The sequence below is a fragment of the Astatotilapia calliptera genome, chromosome 13 (genome assembly GCF_964374335.1).
Source record: "Astatotilapia calliptera chromosome 13, fAstCal68.1, whole genome shotgun sequence".
Taxonomy (NCBI): Eukaryota; Metazoa; Chordata; class Actinopteri; order Cichliformes; family Cichlidae; genus Astatotilapia; species Astatotilapia calliptera.
Window position 1 is genome coordinate 12,323,823 of NC_137434.1, and position 15,507 is coordinate 12,339,329.

The 15,507-nt window shown below is 42.4% G+C and overlaps 1 protein-coding gene across 2 annotated transcripts; it reads left to right on the plus strand.

The window, feature by feature from the left end:
- Positions 1–1,059: 1,059 nt before the first annotated feature.
- Positions 1,060–15,210, plus strand: ppp1r21 (protein phosphatase 1, regulatory subunit 21). 2 transcript variants are annotated; one of them, XM_026189615.2, is made up of 22 exons: positions 1,060–2,201; positions 3,383–3,451; positions 3,706–3,852; positions 4,003–4,104; positions 4,218–4,382; positions 4,484–4,542; positions 5,812–5,906; positions 6,125–6,177; positions 6,346–6,495; positions 6,979–7,080; positions 7,174–7,262; positions 7,355–7,491; positions 7,693–7,785; positions 8,194–8,321; positions 8,870–9,019; positions 9,946–10,038; positions 10,341–10,595; positions 10,935–10,970; positions 11,088–11,204; positions 11,662–11,760; positions 11,869–11,997; positions 13,665–15,210. In XM_026189615.2, exons 1-22 carry the CDS (start codon positions 2,142–2,144, stop codon positions 13,692–13,694), a joined length of 2,358 nt encoding a protein of 785 aa, XP_026045400.1. In that variant the 5' UTR covers positions 1,060–2,141; the 3' UTR covers positions 13,695–15,210. The 2 variants fall into 2 exon arrangements, with proteins under 2 accessions (XP_026045400.1, XP_026045401.1); XM_026189616.2 differs by having other exon boundaries at positions 4,027–4,104.
- The last annotated feature ends 297 nt before the right edge of the window (positions 15,211–15,507 follow it).

Below are 15,507 nucleotides of genomic sequence, written 5' to 3' on the forward strand. Positions count from 1 at the left end.
ACCAAAACAAAGCGAAACCGAGCAGTAAATAATTTATCACATCATTTTTATTGTAAATGGCATTAGGTCTCCTAATGGGAAAGCTAAGAGGAGAGGAAAGGATGTCTTAATAATGGAAAGTGTCTGTGTGTAGGCTACTGTAGGGAGAAAGGAAATGTATCCTATTGAAATAAATGATATTTAAAAAGAAAATACACTTAAATACACATTTGTACCCTTATAAATGAAAGCTTACAGTTATACACCATTCTGAATTTAATCATTAGTTATTATTAAACTCTGGCTCTCTTCCACAGCGTGTCTTTTGTCCTGTCTTCCTTCCATCACCCCAGCCAGTTGCTATACATGGCTGCCCCTCTACTGTTTCTGACCGAGGTCTCTTCCTGTTACAAGGGAGTTTTCGTTCTCACTGTCACCAACTGCTTCTTCATATGGGTTTGTCTGATTGTTGGGGATTTCTCTGTACATAAAGAGCTTTAAGACAATTGTTGCTGTGGTTTGGCACTATATAAGCAGAATTGAATTGAAGAGAAAGGTGGTTTAAACATACTACATCTACCTACCTACATAGGTGTAACAACCCTGTGCTAGCTCCAGGGCAGATATTTTTGCTATAAACTCACACCATCTTTCTCAACTAGACTACCACACACCCCAATCAGATTTAAACGGCTTGGTAAAGTAACATAACGACAACTCTGATGTATATAAGCACAGAACAAAGAAGACAAGCCCATTAGCCACAGGTCTTCACAAACTGATTGGATTGGGAGACTCATTTCTAGAATTCCTCATCATTTTCAGAGGACCAACTTCCAGACATGCCACACACACAGTATTATAGTAAGAGTATCTAATTTCAATGTTTGAGAAGTAACAATATTTTAGTCCTTTACAAAAACGCCAAATACAGTTTCATCATTTGGGTTATGTGATCAGCTGCTGATAGCCAAAGAACTGGCAGTATGCTGATTCTGTTCTCTGTCTCCTTCCTCTTTCCAGCACCACTTTTTTTCACTTTGCTTGCTAAACATAATTTAAAAAGCTGCTGCACCAGCTAATTACTTTTTAAGACACCCAAAAAAACATACTGATGCATTGTTGATGTCAACTGGTTCACAGTCATTTTGCGAGCTGACAGGAAGTAAGGTCAGGAAGTACAGCTAATTCATTTGCCTGCATGCTCCTTCGTCATCAATACTTTTCACTATAGAAGTCTAGTTTAATCAATGGAGTGTGAAATGACTGAGAAAATCTTTGAAGAGCTATAATCAAATTAAAAGTCATTCAAATATATACTTCATAACAAAAAGAAAAGAAAAAATAACAATACAGTGTGCTACAATTTAAATGACAGTAAGTAAATGATATCTATCTATCTATCTATCTATCTATCTATCTATCTATCTATCTATCTATCTATCTATCTATCTATCTATCTATTTCTTCAAACGCTAGGTGGCGCCCTGCTTTCTCCTTCTCCCTTCTTCTCTGTTTTCTGCACTTTGACCTCGGTGCTCGCCTCTCTTGTTGGCTCAGACTTCAGGAGGATTTTGCGGGTTAGCTAGAAAATGAAAGTATTCCTTCAAATGAATGGGGATTTAGGGCTGTTTTGCTAGCCGAGCAGCCGCTACCTTTACTCTCTAATAGGATTTGCGGACGCCGCGGGTCACCGGCTCCTGTCAGATAAAACCACATACATGTGTCGCTCCTCGTCGGGGTTTGTTTTGCTACATAGCCTCTTCGCTTCGCTTAGCTAACAGGCTCTGTCGGCGTTACTGGTGCTAACTTGGAAAAAAAGGGGACATTACTGTTAGATCGGAATAAACACGTGTTTTGGGAAATGAACTGTTGACCACTGTCCGTTTTATTTTCCGGGACTGATGACAGACCTACTGTCATAATGTACCCGAGTTCAGTTCTCACAGGTAGCGGAAGAAGCCTTGTTGGATTAAGAAATTTTACCAGTGGGGTAACCGACCTGAGTTAGCCAGGTTACAGCTCACCGTCTCCGACGTCAACCTTGCAAGTAACTGACACCGTGAACTACATACTAAGCTAACCGGACAGCCTTTGGCCAGTCCGGCTACTGAGGATTAACGTTTCCTAGCATCACCGGTTGGCGACTAGATAGCGTCGCCATGGCTAACGTTACAGACCTGCAGACAAAATACAGCAAACTGGCACAGGAGTATTCAAAGGTAAAACACCGCCTCTGTTTACTGCTAACGATACCTGTTACCTGTTATTGCTAACAAGGCTACTACACAGAACCTGTCAGTGAGCTATCAGCGTCAGCTACCCGGTGTTTTGTGCCTTGCGTGAACTTGAACTCAATGGAAAACAACACCTGAGATATTTATGATTAGTGAAGTGAAGTGAAGCAGATCAGCTTGTCAAAGACATACACATAACTTAGACCATAGAACCTACTTTGTTGGGTATAGCAGAAGCTAATACAGTTCACCTGGAATAAGGTAGATTATCACAGATGTAGGCTAGCCGCCGAGGCTACACACACAGGTGTCATTATCAGCCTGTGTGTAGCTTTAATGCTTTGTTTGGTGCATTTTCCTTAGGCTGCGTGGGAAAATGTCTTGCATGCTGCATTAGAAATAAGCGGTGTTCAAAGGATGTAAACTATTGTTTAATGGTTAAACAGTTTAGAGACAGTAAAGCCTGTGTGGCCTTTGTTTCTGTGTCAGCTGACAGCTCCGGGAGCGTTATAGCTGTTTCCTGTTCCACTCTGCTCCTCCCCACCAGCAGCCAAACAGTGTATGATCCTCAGGAAATGCTGACTGTGTGATTGTTGCACAGACTCTTGCTGTAATAAGCATGTCTTTAGAGGCTACTGATCATACAGTAAAAAGCACTGAGTTCGGGTTTCTCCTGTATGGTCAGTACTCATAACTCATTACTTATAAATGTGGAAAAGTCACTCAGTAAGCAAACTTTTCTTGACTTGAACTTGAAGTATATTAAAAAAAGAACTGACACAAGCATGCCACAGTCTGACAGACAATACGTTTCTTCTTCATATTTATCTCAAACGTAATATTTTGGGCTTATAGAGAACGGTAAAAGTCACATGATTTATAACAGAAGGCAAAATGAGAGCAACACTGAAACACACTAATGGATTCATCTCAATTTTCTTGTTTTTGGAGTCATTAGGAGGCAAAATTGCAGCGGAGACTATTATTTGATTACCTGCTCTGATCTTGTCTACATAGAATTGAATAAAAAATCAAAACTACACATAATTATTGAGCAGAGATTTGCCGTGTACTCTTTATTTTAAAATTGCATTTGCATCTCAAACAGCAGTTTGTACTTTTTACATCTGAATGGTTTTTTTCCTCTGTGTGTGTGTACTTCACAGCTACGTGCCCAGAACCAAGTGCTGAAGAAGGGGGTTGTGGATGAACAGGCCAACTCTGCCTCACTAAAGGTACAATGATTTATATTTAAAAAAGAAAGCAAAGTATTGAGAAAGCAAGCATTGAAATGACATTGTAAGCAACTCTGTTTTTCATATTTGCAAACCAAATGTGATCACCAAGTCTGACCTGTACTTGTTGCAGTGTTACCATGAATTATGTTGCTGTCGCACAATGACAACAGAATGACTTCATGTTGTTTTAAAGGCTGTGATTTGCTTGCATGTGTTATTCATCAAAGTCATTACTTTCTTTCTGCCATTAGGAGCAGCTGAAGCAGAGAGACCAGAGTCTGAGGAAGCAGGAGCAGGAGATGGACAGTCTCAGTTTCAGGAACCAGCAGCTGGCCAAGAGGGTGGAGCTGCTACAAGAGGAGCTGGCTGCTAGTGAAGCTAAGGGCAAAAAGGGGAAGGTGAACATGAGGGGAAAGGGGGAAATGCGGGAGTGGCTACACAGCAGCATATATTTATTTATTTTTTTGTAGTGGTCTTAAAGTTATGGTAGTTTCACAGTAATGTTTGTCTGACAAGTTGATAGTTAATAGCCCCCCAATCTCCTCCAGAGTAAAGGAGACTCTCCTTCACAGCACGGCCTGCAAACCCAGAGTGTTTTTGATGAGGACCTGCAGAAAAAGATAGAAGAAAATGAGCGACTTCACATCCAAGTAGGCAGCCACAGCTTAGAGTGCATGTTTAAAATACAAATTTTACAGTGAGTCTAGGATACGAGGGGAGGTCACGTATGTGACAGCTGTGCTTCCTGCTGTGTCTTTGTCAGTTTTACGAAGCAGACGAGCGGCACAAGAAGACGGAGGCTGAGCTGAGGGAGCGACTAGAAAAGCTGGAGAAGGATGCAGAGCAGCACCATGGCGTCGTGGACGGGCTCACCACAAAGTATGCAGAAACGATCGAGCGGCTGCAGAGTGACAAAGCACGTTTAGAGGTAAGGGCTCAGTGGGAGAAACATTGAAGTTGTTCACACAATTGCCAATTTTGATAACATTTAATTTTTAAAAAATTATTTTTTTCCCCCTGTTTTTACAGGTGAAAGCACAAACTCTGGAACGAGAAGCAAAAGAGTGCAGAATGCGAACAGAAGACTGGTAAATATACATTTTATTCGTAGTTTGAATGATTTAATTCTTCTATAACATTGTTCAGCATAGTAACTGTAAGTAACCATGTGAGTAGGGATGGGTATCGTTTAGGTTTTATCCGATACCGGTGCCAAATCGGTACTTTTGAAACGGTGCCGGTGCTCAAACGGTGCTCAAACCGGTGCTTAAAGAATGGAGAACACAAAATTGGTCCAAAAACCTCTCATGTTCAGCTGTTTTTTGTAAAAATATAACAATGTTAGCCTTTTCTGCAGCTATGGGGCATATATGGTATCACTCTTGGCTGGAAGCAGTGCTTAATCAATGGAAAAAAAACACAAACTTTGTCCTAAACCTCTCATGTTTAACTGTTTTCCACTTTTTCTTTGGTCATTTTAGCCTTTTTAGCCAGGGTGAAGGGAGTATCTGCCATCAAACAAGAGGACAGCCGCATGTAGCTATGATGATGTTTGCTAGTTCACCTTACATGCATTAATGTAATAACGTGGTTAGCCTACTCAACGTAAATTAGCTACTCACGCAGAGAAGAACGGCTGCTGCCACCATCATCCGTCATCATTTCTGCTACACTGGCAGGGCTAGGGGCCAGGACTCTCCTCTTCGTGTTTTTGGGGGATGTTGCATAACAGGCAACCCACCCGCAGTAGATGTGCACGGTGTGAGGTCTCGCAGCAAGCTATCAAATACGGCGCATTTCTGGGCTTTTAAAAAAAACGCTATGCGTCGCCAGGTGTTTCATCGGATTTGAGGTGTTACCTCCTTTGACAGTATCACAGTATCAGCTTAAAGCACTTGTTGCAGGCTGCTGAGTTTGCATATTTTGCTATGAAGTACAGCCAGACTTTTGACCGCTTCGCCTTGGACATTTTTAATCTGTAGCTCTGCTCTAACAGAACGTACGTACCTGGCCCCGCCTACTATCCTCGGAAACGTAAAATGATTGGCTAGAATCTAAAGTGTATCACAGCTCAGGAAAAAAAAGCACCGAAATAAAGCACCGAAATGTGCGCTGCTTTTCGGTCTGGTTACTACCGTTTATGTCAGAACCGATGGCACCGGACACCGGTACCCATCCCTACATGTGAGTGTTGAACTGACTTTGACAAATACAAGATATGTACATAATACATTTTGTAGAGCCATGATGCAAATCTTGCAGTACACATTTCTGCACATTGCATTTTTAAACTGAATTACACAAACTTGAAATGCATGTTGGGAGCAGCTCAACACTTCTTCGATCTCCCTCTGCAGCCAGCAGCAGCTGAGGCGGTGCCAGTCGGAGCTGAACAGACAGGTGAAACAAAGCAGCAGTGTTATCCAGGAGAAAGTGCCCTTTAATGACACCAGTGAGTATCTGGTACTATTTGAGAACATTTCCATCCTTGTCAGTGATACTATAACTACACGCTACCCTGGAGTAAGCACTGTAACGCTACACACGACTGTAACGCTGCGCCGACGCAACCAATTAAACTGTGTTTGCAAAGTTAATAAAAGTTCATTGCGGGGGTTGAAGTTCTGCTCTAGTTTACATGCTGCTTTTTTTTCTCCTCCATCTCTGCAGAATTTAGTGACTACAACAGCCTAAACGTGCCATCACACAATCGAAGGCACCAGGTAAGTGAGAAAACAAACACATTCGGGTGTATTGCAAGTACAGATTCACATCTCAAGTAACCACCTTTAAAAATATTACCTGTACAGCAATGTAGCGATAACACACTGAGTTGCCTTTAGGTAGAAAGGGTGGTAAAGTAGCGATCTGTGCACTGTGCCGCCTTTCAGCTGAAGGCCCGGGATGTAGCAGGCCAGGCCATGAGTTTCATCCAGGATTTGGTGGCTGCTCTGTTGAACGTCCACTCCTACACAGAGCAGAGAGTACACATCTACCCCCTGGACTCCTCTATTGAGACCATCTCCCCTCTGAACCAGAAGGTGAGGCAGCCATACAGGGAAGGTACAGGCATTCTGTCAAATACAATGCATGCTGGTGTTCAAAGCCATTATAGTTTTGCATTTTCTAATCAGCTCTTATTTTTTATTTCATTTTGACTTTTTATTTTAATTCAGTCGGTTTCCCGAGTGGGTTCCTTTGTTTCAGTTTAGTTCTCATTGATTGAAAATGTTTAGTTTTAGTTGAGTTTAGTTTGTTTTTTTTAATGACTTTTTAATGATTATTTTATTGAGGGTGTATGTCAGAGGCAAGATTTTAGGAAAATCAGTCTAGGTATTACAATAAAAAAGCAGTCTTGCAAACATACAAGGTGCCAGTAAACACATCCATCTAGGAAGTCGCAATAATTTTTTACCAGACTAACAAAGACTTTTCACATCTGGTTGTAGTTAACTATGCTAGCCTTATTGGTGCCAGATAAGGAGGCGCATTTCGTTTAATGTATGTTCCTTCTCTTAACCCAGTTTTCTCAGTATCTGCATGAGAATGCAGCCTATGTGCGCCCCCTGGAGGACAGCTTTCTCCAGTTATACCAAAGCATCACAGAGGACACTGTCACAGTACTGGTACGTTTTGGATGGAGGGTGTGGAGGTCATATGTTTGTTTAGAGACAGAAAACAAATTGACACTAATTGTGATTTTCTGTTTTGAATGAAAGGAAACTGTGGTCAAGCTGAAAATTTTTTCTGACAACTTCTCGTCATACACCCACTTTCTCCAAAAGATTCTTCCCTACCAGTTAAAAAGGTCAGCAGTGTGTGTGTGTGTGTGTACACGTGTGTGAGATAGAGACAAATAGAGTGGAGGAGGCTATTGTGATGGGTGTCTTGTGCTTTCAGCCTCGAAGAAGAGTGCGAGGCACCTCTTTGTACTGCTGCCCTTAGTGCGAAAAACCAGGAGCTGCAGAGTGACATCAAGCGAGTGACATCTGTGTTTGAGAAACTGCAGAACTACATTAACCTTTTGGCCTTACCCAGTAGGTTATCACACAGCATTTGAACTCTTTTTGTCTAAAAGCTCTCAGTCAGTACTGTGCCAGAATAATTATATACATACATATTCATTTAAATGCTGTTTTTCCTGAAGGAATAGAGGAATTTGGTAGTATGTAAATACAGCAGAGGGTTTATGAAGTGACGAGCAGACATGTCTGACGAATGTGCGCGATGTGTCTCAGGTGTTCGGCAGGATGCCATGCCACACAGCAACACGTCAGCCGTCTTCACCCAGCTGGCCGCCTGCCTGCACAGTCTACATGATGCCATTAAAGGTGGGTGGATCTGTTTTCGTACACAGATTTCTTTATGTACTTCATTCATAAATAGTACAGCAAAAGCAGCTTTTTAAGGACTAAATATCCAGAAGATTCAGTGTAAAGTTTATTCAAATGAATCAGCAGACGGAAGCATAATTTTTTGCTCTTTGGAGAAGAGTCACTTTTGTAGGCAATTAGCTGTGAGAATGGGTTTCTGTAACAAGCGCCTTTGTTTGGGTATTTTAGTTAAATGTTCACTCAAATCTTGCAGTTTTAGTGTATGAGAATATTGTGAAAATCTGTTGGTTATTGTTAAAAAAAACACCGGTCAGGGAGCGAGGCACTGATTGAGCCACGTTTATTAAGCTAAATTTGGAACATAAAGCAAATCCTGCTGTTCTTTTTTGCTCCTTGTGTGTCCAGAGATGTCAAAGCATTACAACCAGAAGGCCGACATTGAGCGGGAGCTCCCCACCGTCACCCAAAAGCTCTGTACCACCACAGAGTGCCTCCTGGGATCTCTGGGTTCTTTAACTAGCTGCACCGGCAAGGTATGGCCAACAGGGGGCAGGCAGCAGCCAGGTTTATATCTCCTGTAGTGTATGTTTAGCTTCAATACATAAAGGCGTAATTGTAAGTAGCAGTGAGTTGTCTCTGCAACTGGGTCACATTGGTAAATTGCCACAAATGGAAGAGCACAGAAGTGCGGGACTCAGGTGGGCAGCGGTTAAACGTTGAAAGACACAGTCCAAATTGCAGTCTGTACAGCTGCTCCCCAGCAAGAGCACAGGGATGAATGATTTTTGTGAATCGAGCGAATTGTCGGCTGAAGTGTGTGTGTGCCGATTGGATGACACTCCACTGGGTTGCAGCACAGCCCACGACATGTGGAGTGAGCTGCATTTTGCAAGCAGGCAGAGGCTTAATTGCTCCAACATTTATCTTCCTCAATACTTGGTGGTGGAATTGGCTCTCTGCTGTAAACACAGCGGCTAATCTCAGGGTAAACAGAACGCTGAGTGTCAGGGTTTCTTCAGCTGAGGAGATATCCGTTTTGTTTGAGAGATCTGACACGTGATGTCGCTGTAACTTGCTGCAGATTGCCACCTTCTTCAGCAACAACTTGGACTTCTTCACATCATCGGGCTACAGTCCGAGAGGCAGCACGGCAGCTCTTAACCCCGTGCAAGCAGAGAGTATGCTGGCCAACAAAAAGAAGGCAACAGCCTATATCCAAGCTGTCAAAAAGGTTAGTGTGTGTAGCATGCTATTTCCCACTTTATTCCTTTTTCCCTTAAATAGACTTTACTTGGGCTGGCTGAGAGGTTCTGTCTTTCAACTACTTTTAGTATTTATTATGCCTTTAAATTCATATTTCATGTTTTTCCTACTGGTTGGATCGTTGCAAGTGCTTAATATCATTTAGCCGCTTCCCAAAAGGGGATCTTGACTTGCGTTCGGAGTGCAGCTCCTCCGTCTTGTACTGCAGTTGGCAGCACAGGAGCAGTGGTCCCCGCCCCCTCACGTGCCCTGGAGAACCGCCCTGAGTCGGAGGGCCGCTTTAATCGACACCTGCAGCAGGTGGAGAACTGGTTCACGCTCCTCTGCGCTGACTTGCAGAGCAGAGCGAGGGCTACCGTCACCAGCTGCAGTCCGAAACAGTGGAGTTGATTCGCAGGAGAAACCCTCATCGGAGCAGCAGCTGATTATATTGCTGAGTTATTTACTTGTCACAGAGTACTTGGCAAATAAAATGTATGCAGAGGGGGGGGACGAAATGAAGCGCATATATGCACACACACGTCTCCCAACCACAAACAGGATTTGAATCAGTAGGAAACACTGAAGCCTTTCAACTTACAGCTCACAGACTTTAGATCAGTGTGCTTAGTGAGATTAAAAACACTGATTTGTAATATCTTTTCAAAAGCATTAAGAAAGTCTTTGTAAGTATTTCATCTCTGAGAGTCTCATATCTACATTTTACATCTTATAAATGTTTTGATCTGCTTTTACGTTGTTTTTATATTTTATAATTCCATTTTTTCATTTACTTTTAATCAATTTGAGTGTTATTTTAAGCCTGCTTCTGCAGAATTCAAATTCTTTAAAAATATTACATGGATTTTTAAAAATGATAAATGACTAAAATAAGTGTTTTATTCACCCATTTAGGCCAAGCCCCAGTCTGTTCCGTACAGAGAAGCCCTGTCAAACCGTCGCATACTAACCAGCTCCACTGAGAGCAGAGAAGGTCTCACTCAGCAGGTAAAAATACAGAGATACGGATAAATTGGTGATACAAGTAGAGAAAAAACTGTCCTGTCTTAACACAGTCGTGTCATGTATTATCTGAGGTGTGGACAGCTAGCAAAGCTGTTGATGTTTTACTTTTTAAAGTGCCCAATGTTTCACATAAATGTGTCACTTTATCAAAGTGCGAAGCCATATAATAAAACCCAGTGAGGATTATTGTATAGTTTCCTTCTTACAACTCCTAACCTTTGCTCGTTTCCGTATCCACAAGCTCACTGTCCACTTCTCTCCTTCTCCCCATTGGCCTCCTGCAGGTGCAGCAGAGCCAAGAGAAGATTGCTCGTCTGGAGCAGGAGAAGGAGCACTGGCTGCTGGAGGCCCAGTTAGGGAAGGTGCGGCTGGAAAAGGAGAACCAGCGCATTGCGGAACTGGAAGCGCAGCTAGCAGCAGCTCTCGGGGGAAGTCCGAACTCGCAAACGGCTGCAGCCGGCGCACTCACGCGGGGCCACGAAGAAGCAGCGGCAGAACTGAAAGCTGCAGAAAAAGAGCCGACGCTGTGCACGAGCCTGGTACTTCTCCGTGACCGCTCGGTCTGCTGTTTGCTTTCACTTTGCAGGGGAAATTTTGTGTCCTTGGCACTGATTTGTTTCAACAAAGGGAGTATTATTGTTGTTTTCTTCTGGCTTCCACACTAAGCCGGTTAATAAAACACAGACGTCCAAGAGCTGATGTGGCAGAGTAGGAGAATGCTGTTGTTATTCAGTGCTGAGATTGCTCTCATAATGTTTGTTTCAAGTAGCTGTAACACGTGTGTTGTAGTTAGTAGCTATATCCTGCATGTCTGTTTTTGTGTTTTTCTTATATATTTTACATTTGTCTTACTTTTCGTTTCTTTTTTTTGTCACCAGGTTGGAATGTTGTGCACAACACCTACAGATGAGCATGTGAGTGTCCGTACATCTTATTAAAATATTTAAGTGCAGAATTTGTACCCATCTAATAATGCTCCCTCCAAGGACAACAAAATCTTGTGTAGCTTGATGTTGTGTCTGACTTTGCAGGTGGGAGACGAGGAGTCTAGGGAGCAGCTGATAAAGAGCCACTACATGGCCAGAGTAGGAGAGCTCACCACCCAACTCCAGATTTCAGATAGCAAAGCTGTGCACTTTCACTCTGAGGTGAAGATCTTACTGAAAGTTGTTTATCAAAGTAACTGTGTGTCGTAAGAAAGACCGTTAGTTTGCCTTACAAGTACATATTCTCTTTGTGCTTTGAAAATGGTTCTCGAGTCGGGGTTATTACCATCTCCACTGAAAAACCGACACTAAATATTTTAAGTAATATGTTGTGTCTTACCCTCGATGTAAATGACTTGTTAAAGTTACTGTCACTTGCCTTAGTTTGGCATTATAGCAACAGAAATGCGCCTGATGTCGAGTTAGACGTGACGGTTTAACAGCAGAGACTAATATTGTGGATTTCCTGCAACTTTGACACTCTTCTTAAATAAACCTACTTTTCAAAGAAATCCTTCCTGTTATTGCAGCTTTTGAAACCGATCTGTAAAGCCTGCCAGACATGCTTTAAAATCATCAGGGCACAGCAAGTTGTTTACTTTTCTCTTTCCCTTTGTAGTGTCGAGCTTTGGCTAAGAGATTAGCCATTGCAGAGAAGTCGCGGGAGACTTTCAGTGAGGAGGTCAAACTGGCTAATCAGAATATCACACGCTTGCAGGTATGATGCACTGCCAAAGAGCTTCCAGTTATAGCATAAAGCGTAAACATTAGCGTCCTTTCAAGTCAAAAAGCATTCACTTTGTAACTGTTTGGGCCTGACACGCAGGATGAGTTGGCTACGACTAAGAGGAGCTACGAAGACCAGCTTAGCATGATGAGCGACCATCTGTGCAGCATGAACGAGACTTTGAGCAAGCAGCGAGAGGAAATCGACACGCTCAAAATGGGCAGCAAGGTATAACCTTTTGAATTCCAGCTTCTTTTGCAATATTTTCTTTTTAAAATTTTGGTTCCCTCTCAGGGTTTGCTCTCAGCTGTGAGGTGCTGCCAGTCTCCAGTTAGGTTTCTGAAATGTTTGGGCGGTGATATCATTTGAATGCGTATGTCAACGCAACAACATTAATGTGTAGACTTTGCTTACGTATATACATTCAATTTGGCATTAATTAAGCAAGTTAAAGTTAAATAATTTCCCCCAGGGATCAATAAAGTATTCTGATTCTGATTCTGATTAAAGTTCTGGAGTTGATTCTAGTTCACGCTGGCATTTGCACTTTTCTGTGAACACTAAAATGTGTGGTCAACGTCAGCTGGTCCAAGTGAAGAAGGTCATCGTTACAATGAGAAAACAACACAAATCCACCAGCCGAATAAACAGTTCGATATATTTTTGAGAGGTTAAATGGTGGATGATCACAGGATCATTTCCATAAGCAGAGGAAAAAAGCCTTTAAACATCCTGCTGAGTGAAAAACACTCTTCCAGGAGGTAGGCGTATCGTTTTCAAAGTCTGCCATAATGAGAGTAAAAGGGTTCACCACAAGGAGCAAACCGGTGATTAGCCACAACAGTAGAAGGTGCAGATTAGACTGCCAAAACACATCTATAAAAGGCCGACCAGCTCAGGAACAATATTCTTTGGACAGATGAAGCTAAAATCAACTTGTAGCAGAATTAAGGGGAGAAGAATGTAACGGGGCGGGCTGGGATCAGCTCATAATTCAAAGCATTAATGTGTGATGGTGTGGTCACGCTCGGCTTACAGTAACGATGGGTCACTATGGTTTATTGGTGATGTGACAGAAGGTAGAAACAGCTGGGTGAATTACGGAGTGTATCGAGCTATACTCTCTGCTCAGATTCACACAGATGAAGCAGGGTTGATTGGATGGTGCTTCACGCTACACATGGACAGTGACCCAAAACATACAGGAGTTTTTTAAGGTAAACAAGTGGAATATTCCGCAGTGGAAATCCGTCACCTGATCTCTACGAAAGTGAGCGTTCATGTCAGCGAAGCAAATGTGTTTGGCACGTGAATAAAGCTGACAGTAATTCCTCGTTGAACATTTACAGACCAAACCGTACCACCACCCTGTCCCTCCAAATCTCGAAAGAGAAGCGATACGGCCACGTGGAGTGTGAAGGATCAGCCGCTAGTGAAGTGTGACATTGTAAAGTTTCTCAGTTATGAGGTGAAGTGGGAGGTCAGCGGTGGCGTTGCGGTTGTTGCGAGGTTTAATGGGAAAAGCACCTGCCGCAGACGTCTGAAAAAGCCATTAAGCTACAGGAGCAGTAAAGGAGAGGGCTGTTTTTTTTTTTTAAAAAGAAGAAAAAACGTGCATGCCCCTGCTTGTGCGCACACGGATGGCTGCATGCTGGGAAGTTTCAGGACCCGGCATGTTTGTGATCTAAAGGGGCGATTTTTCTCTTGAAGGCCAGCACACCAGCCTCAGCATGTTTTTCAGTTTTTGAAACGGAATACGAATTTTGTCTGTCTTAGTCACTGCACTGAAATGCAACACAGAGCGTTAGCTTTTGCACCAACCCTGGATATGGCTTGCTTTGAGTTTAGAGGACTGAGCTCATTTTTGTGTGTGTGTGTGTGTGTTTTTTCTTTAGGGAAATGCCAAAAAGAACAAAGGCCGCTAGTGCTGCTCCTCAAAACTCAAGCTCCATTTGACGCCACTATAAAGGCACCCTGGGAGAAAACCTGAACCTCGAAGCCTCCCTGCAGCGTCTTGGTACCAACACTGTCACCAAACCACAGGATAACCACCTGAGCCTGCAGTTCCTCCACTTGAAGGCAGTACAAAACTGTTTGGAGGCTCAAACACATTTGACTGAAAATGCTTTGTTTTTCCTTCCCCCCTTTCCTCGTCACAGAAGTACATGAAACAAAACAATTTGCTAAAAAACAAAAGCTTTCCAAAACTGGACCAGAAGTTACTGCTTGACCTCTGTGTCAAACCACGCTGCTTTCCCAACAGAAGGAGCAGAAGAAGATAAACAGCTGCAGCAGCTGAAGTTTTTAATACTCACTGAAGTCAAGACTTGAAGACCAAACCCTGTTAATCAGTGCGTGTAGTCGTCCAGCTTAATGTGCGTATGAGAGACGGTGGAACTGTGCATTTTTATTGCTTATCTGTAACAGTACGTGTGTGTGTGTGTGTGCGTGCGCGCTTAGACTGTTGTGTCCTCGTGTGACTGTAGCACCAGGCTTTACAACGTAAGTAATGTTTTACAACTACCTTTTTTTTGTTTCTTAGATCAAATTTGAGATAATAATCCCCCCACGTCCCTTCTGACACTAGCATATAACACAAGCTTCTGAAAAGAAGGGCTTTAAAATCCCAACCATAACAAAGATATGCTTAAATTCATTCCTCATTTTTAAGAAATCTTCAGTCGTCTAGGAGTGGAGGAAAGAAAAGATGTCTGCCTCGAAGCACTGATTAACCGTGTTTACTTTAATGGGAAGGGACGGACAAGTTGGAGCTTGTGAAATGATGTCAATTTATCTCTGTGAAATTATGCTGTAACAAGTCATTTTTATCACCAAAGTAAGTGCGGATGTGCACTCAGAAGCCTGGCGGGGAACGGCAGTCTCTCGACGTTGTACGACGTGTGGATAAAAAAGGGTTTATGTGAATATAACCTCATTTAAAATCATGTAATTGTACTGTACAATGAGTAAAAAAAAATGATATAGGCCTATATACAAGAGGCATTTATTCAGAGGTTAAAAAACTTTTATTTTCCACAAATTTTACAAACTGACATCTGTGGCTAGTTTAGTGTGTGTCTCGTCTAAGGCTACAATACAGAGATGTATCGCAGAGGGATCGGCCCACACTGGAACTGGTGCTCAGAAAACTTTTGAGTCATGGCAGAGGGCAGTTAAAGTTTACACTAAAATTGTACTTACATGAGGTAAAAGGAAGAAAAGCCCAGAAGTGATTGTGAGCAGTTCATTTAAATCGTTTTGTTTGCCAGTCTACAGCTGCCAGCAGACCAGCAGACCTTTGATCTGACAGGTTTGCCAACGCCCTCTAAACATATTAAAAAAAAAAAAAAAAGCAAGAAACTTGTATTCTCACATTGTAACTTGTTGAAAAGCACACATCAAATATGTGACGCAAAATAAAGAGCTTGCTCAAAACATAAATGTGTCATGTATTTAGAGTCACTTGGTTATTAATCACTCCTAAAATTGACCTAACTTTACCTGCTGCGTTTATGGGGGGTGAGGGAGACTGGGAATTGTAAGTTGTGTATAATTTAAAAAGGCGAAAAAGCAGCCGCTAACACACCCAAACTACTGGGAAATGAGGCACAGACATGTGGGGACTAGAAGAGCAGTTTCTGATGCCGTCACTTGTTTTGAAAAGAAAAACGTCGTTTTATAGAAATTCGCGATGCTTTCAAGTACTCTTGGTACATGACTGAAGAGTACAGTAGCTCT

Bases quoted from the DNA above. Each gene is read 5' to 3' on its own strand.
- ppp1r21 (XM_026189615.2), top strand. From the start codon at position 2,142: ATGGCTAACGTTACAGACCTGCAGACAAAATACAGCAAACTGGCACAG. The intron at 9,020-9,945 runs GTTAGTGTGTGT...TCACCCATTTAG, and splicing joins ATATCCAAGCTGTCAAAAAG to GCCAAGCCCCAGTCTGTTCC. The intron at 11,761-11,868 runs GTATGATGCACT...CCTGACACGCAG, and splicing joins AGAATATCACACGCTTGCAG to GATGAGTTGGCTACGACTAA.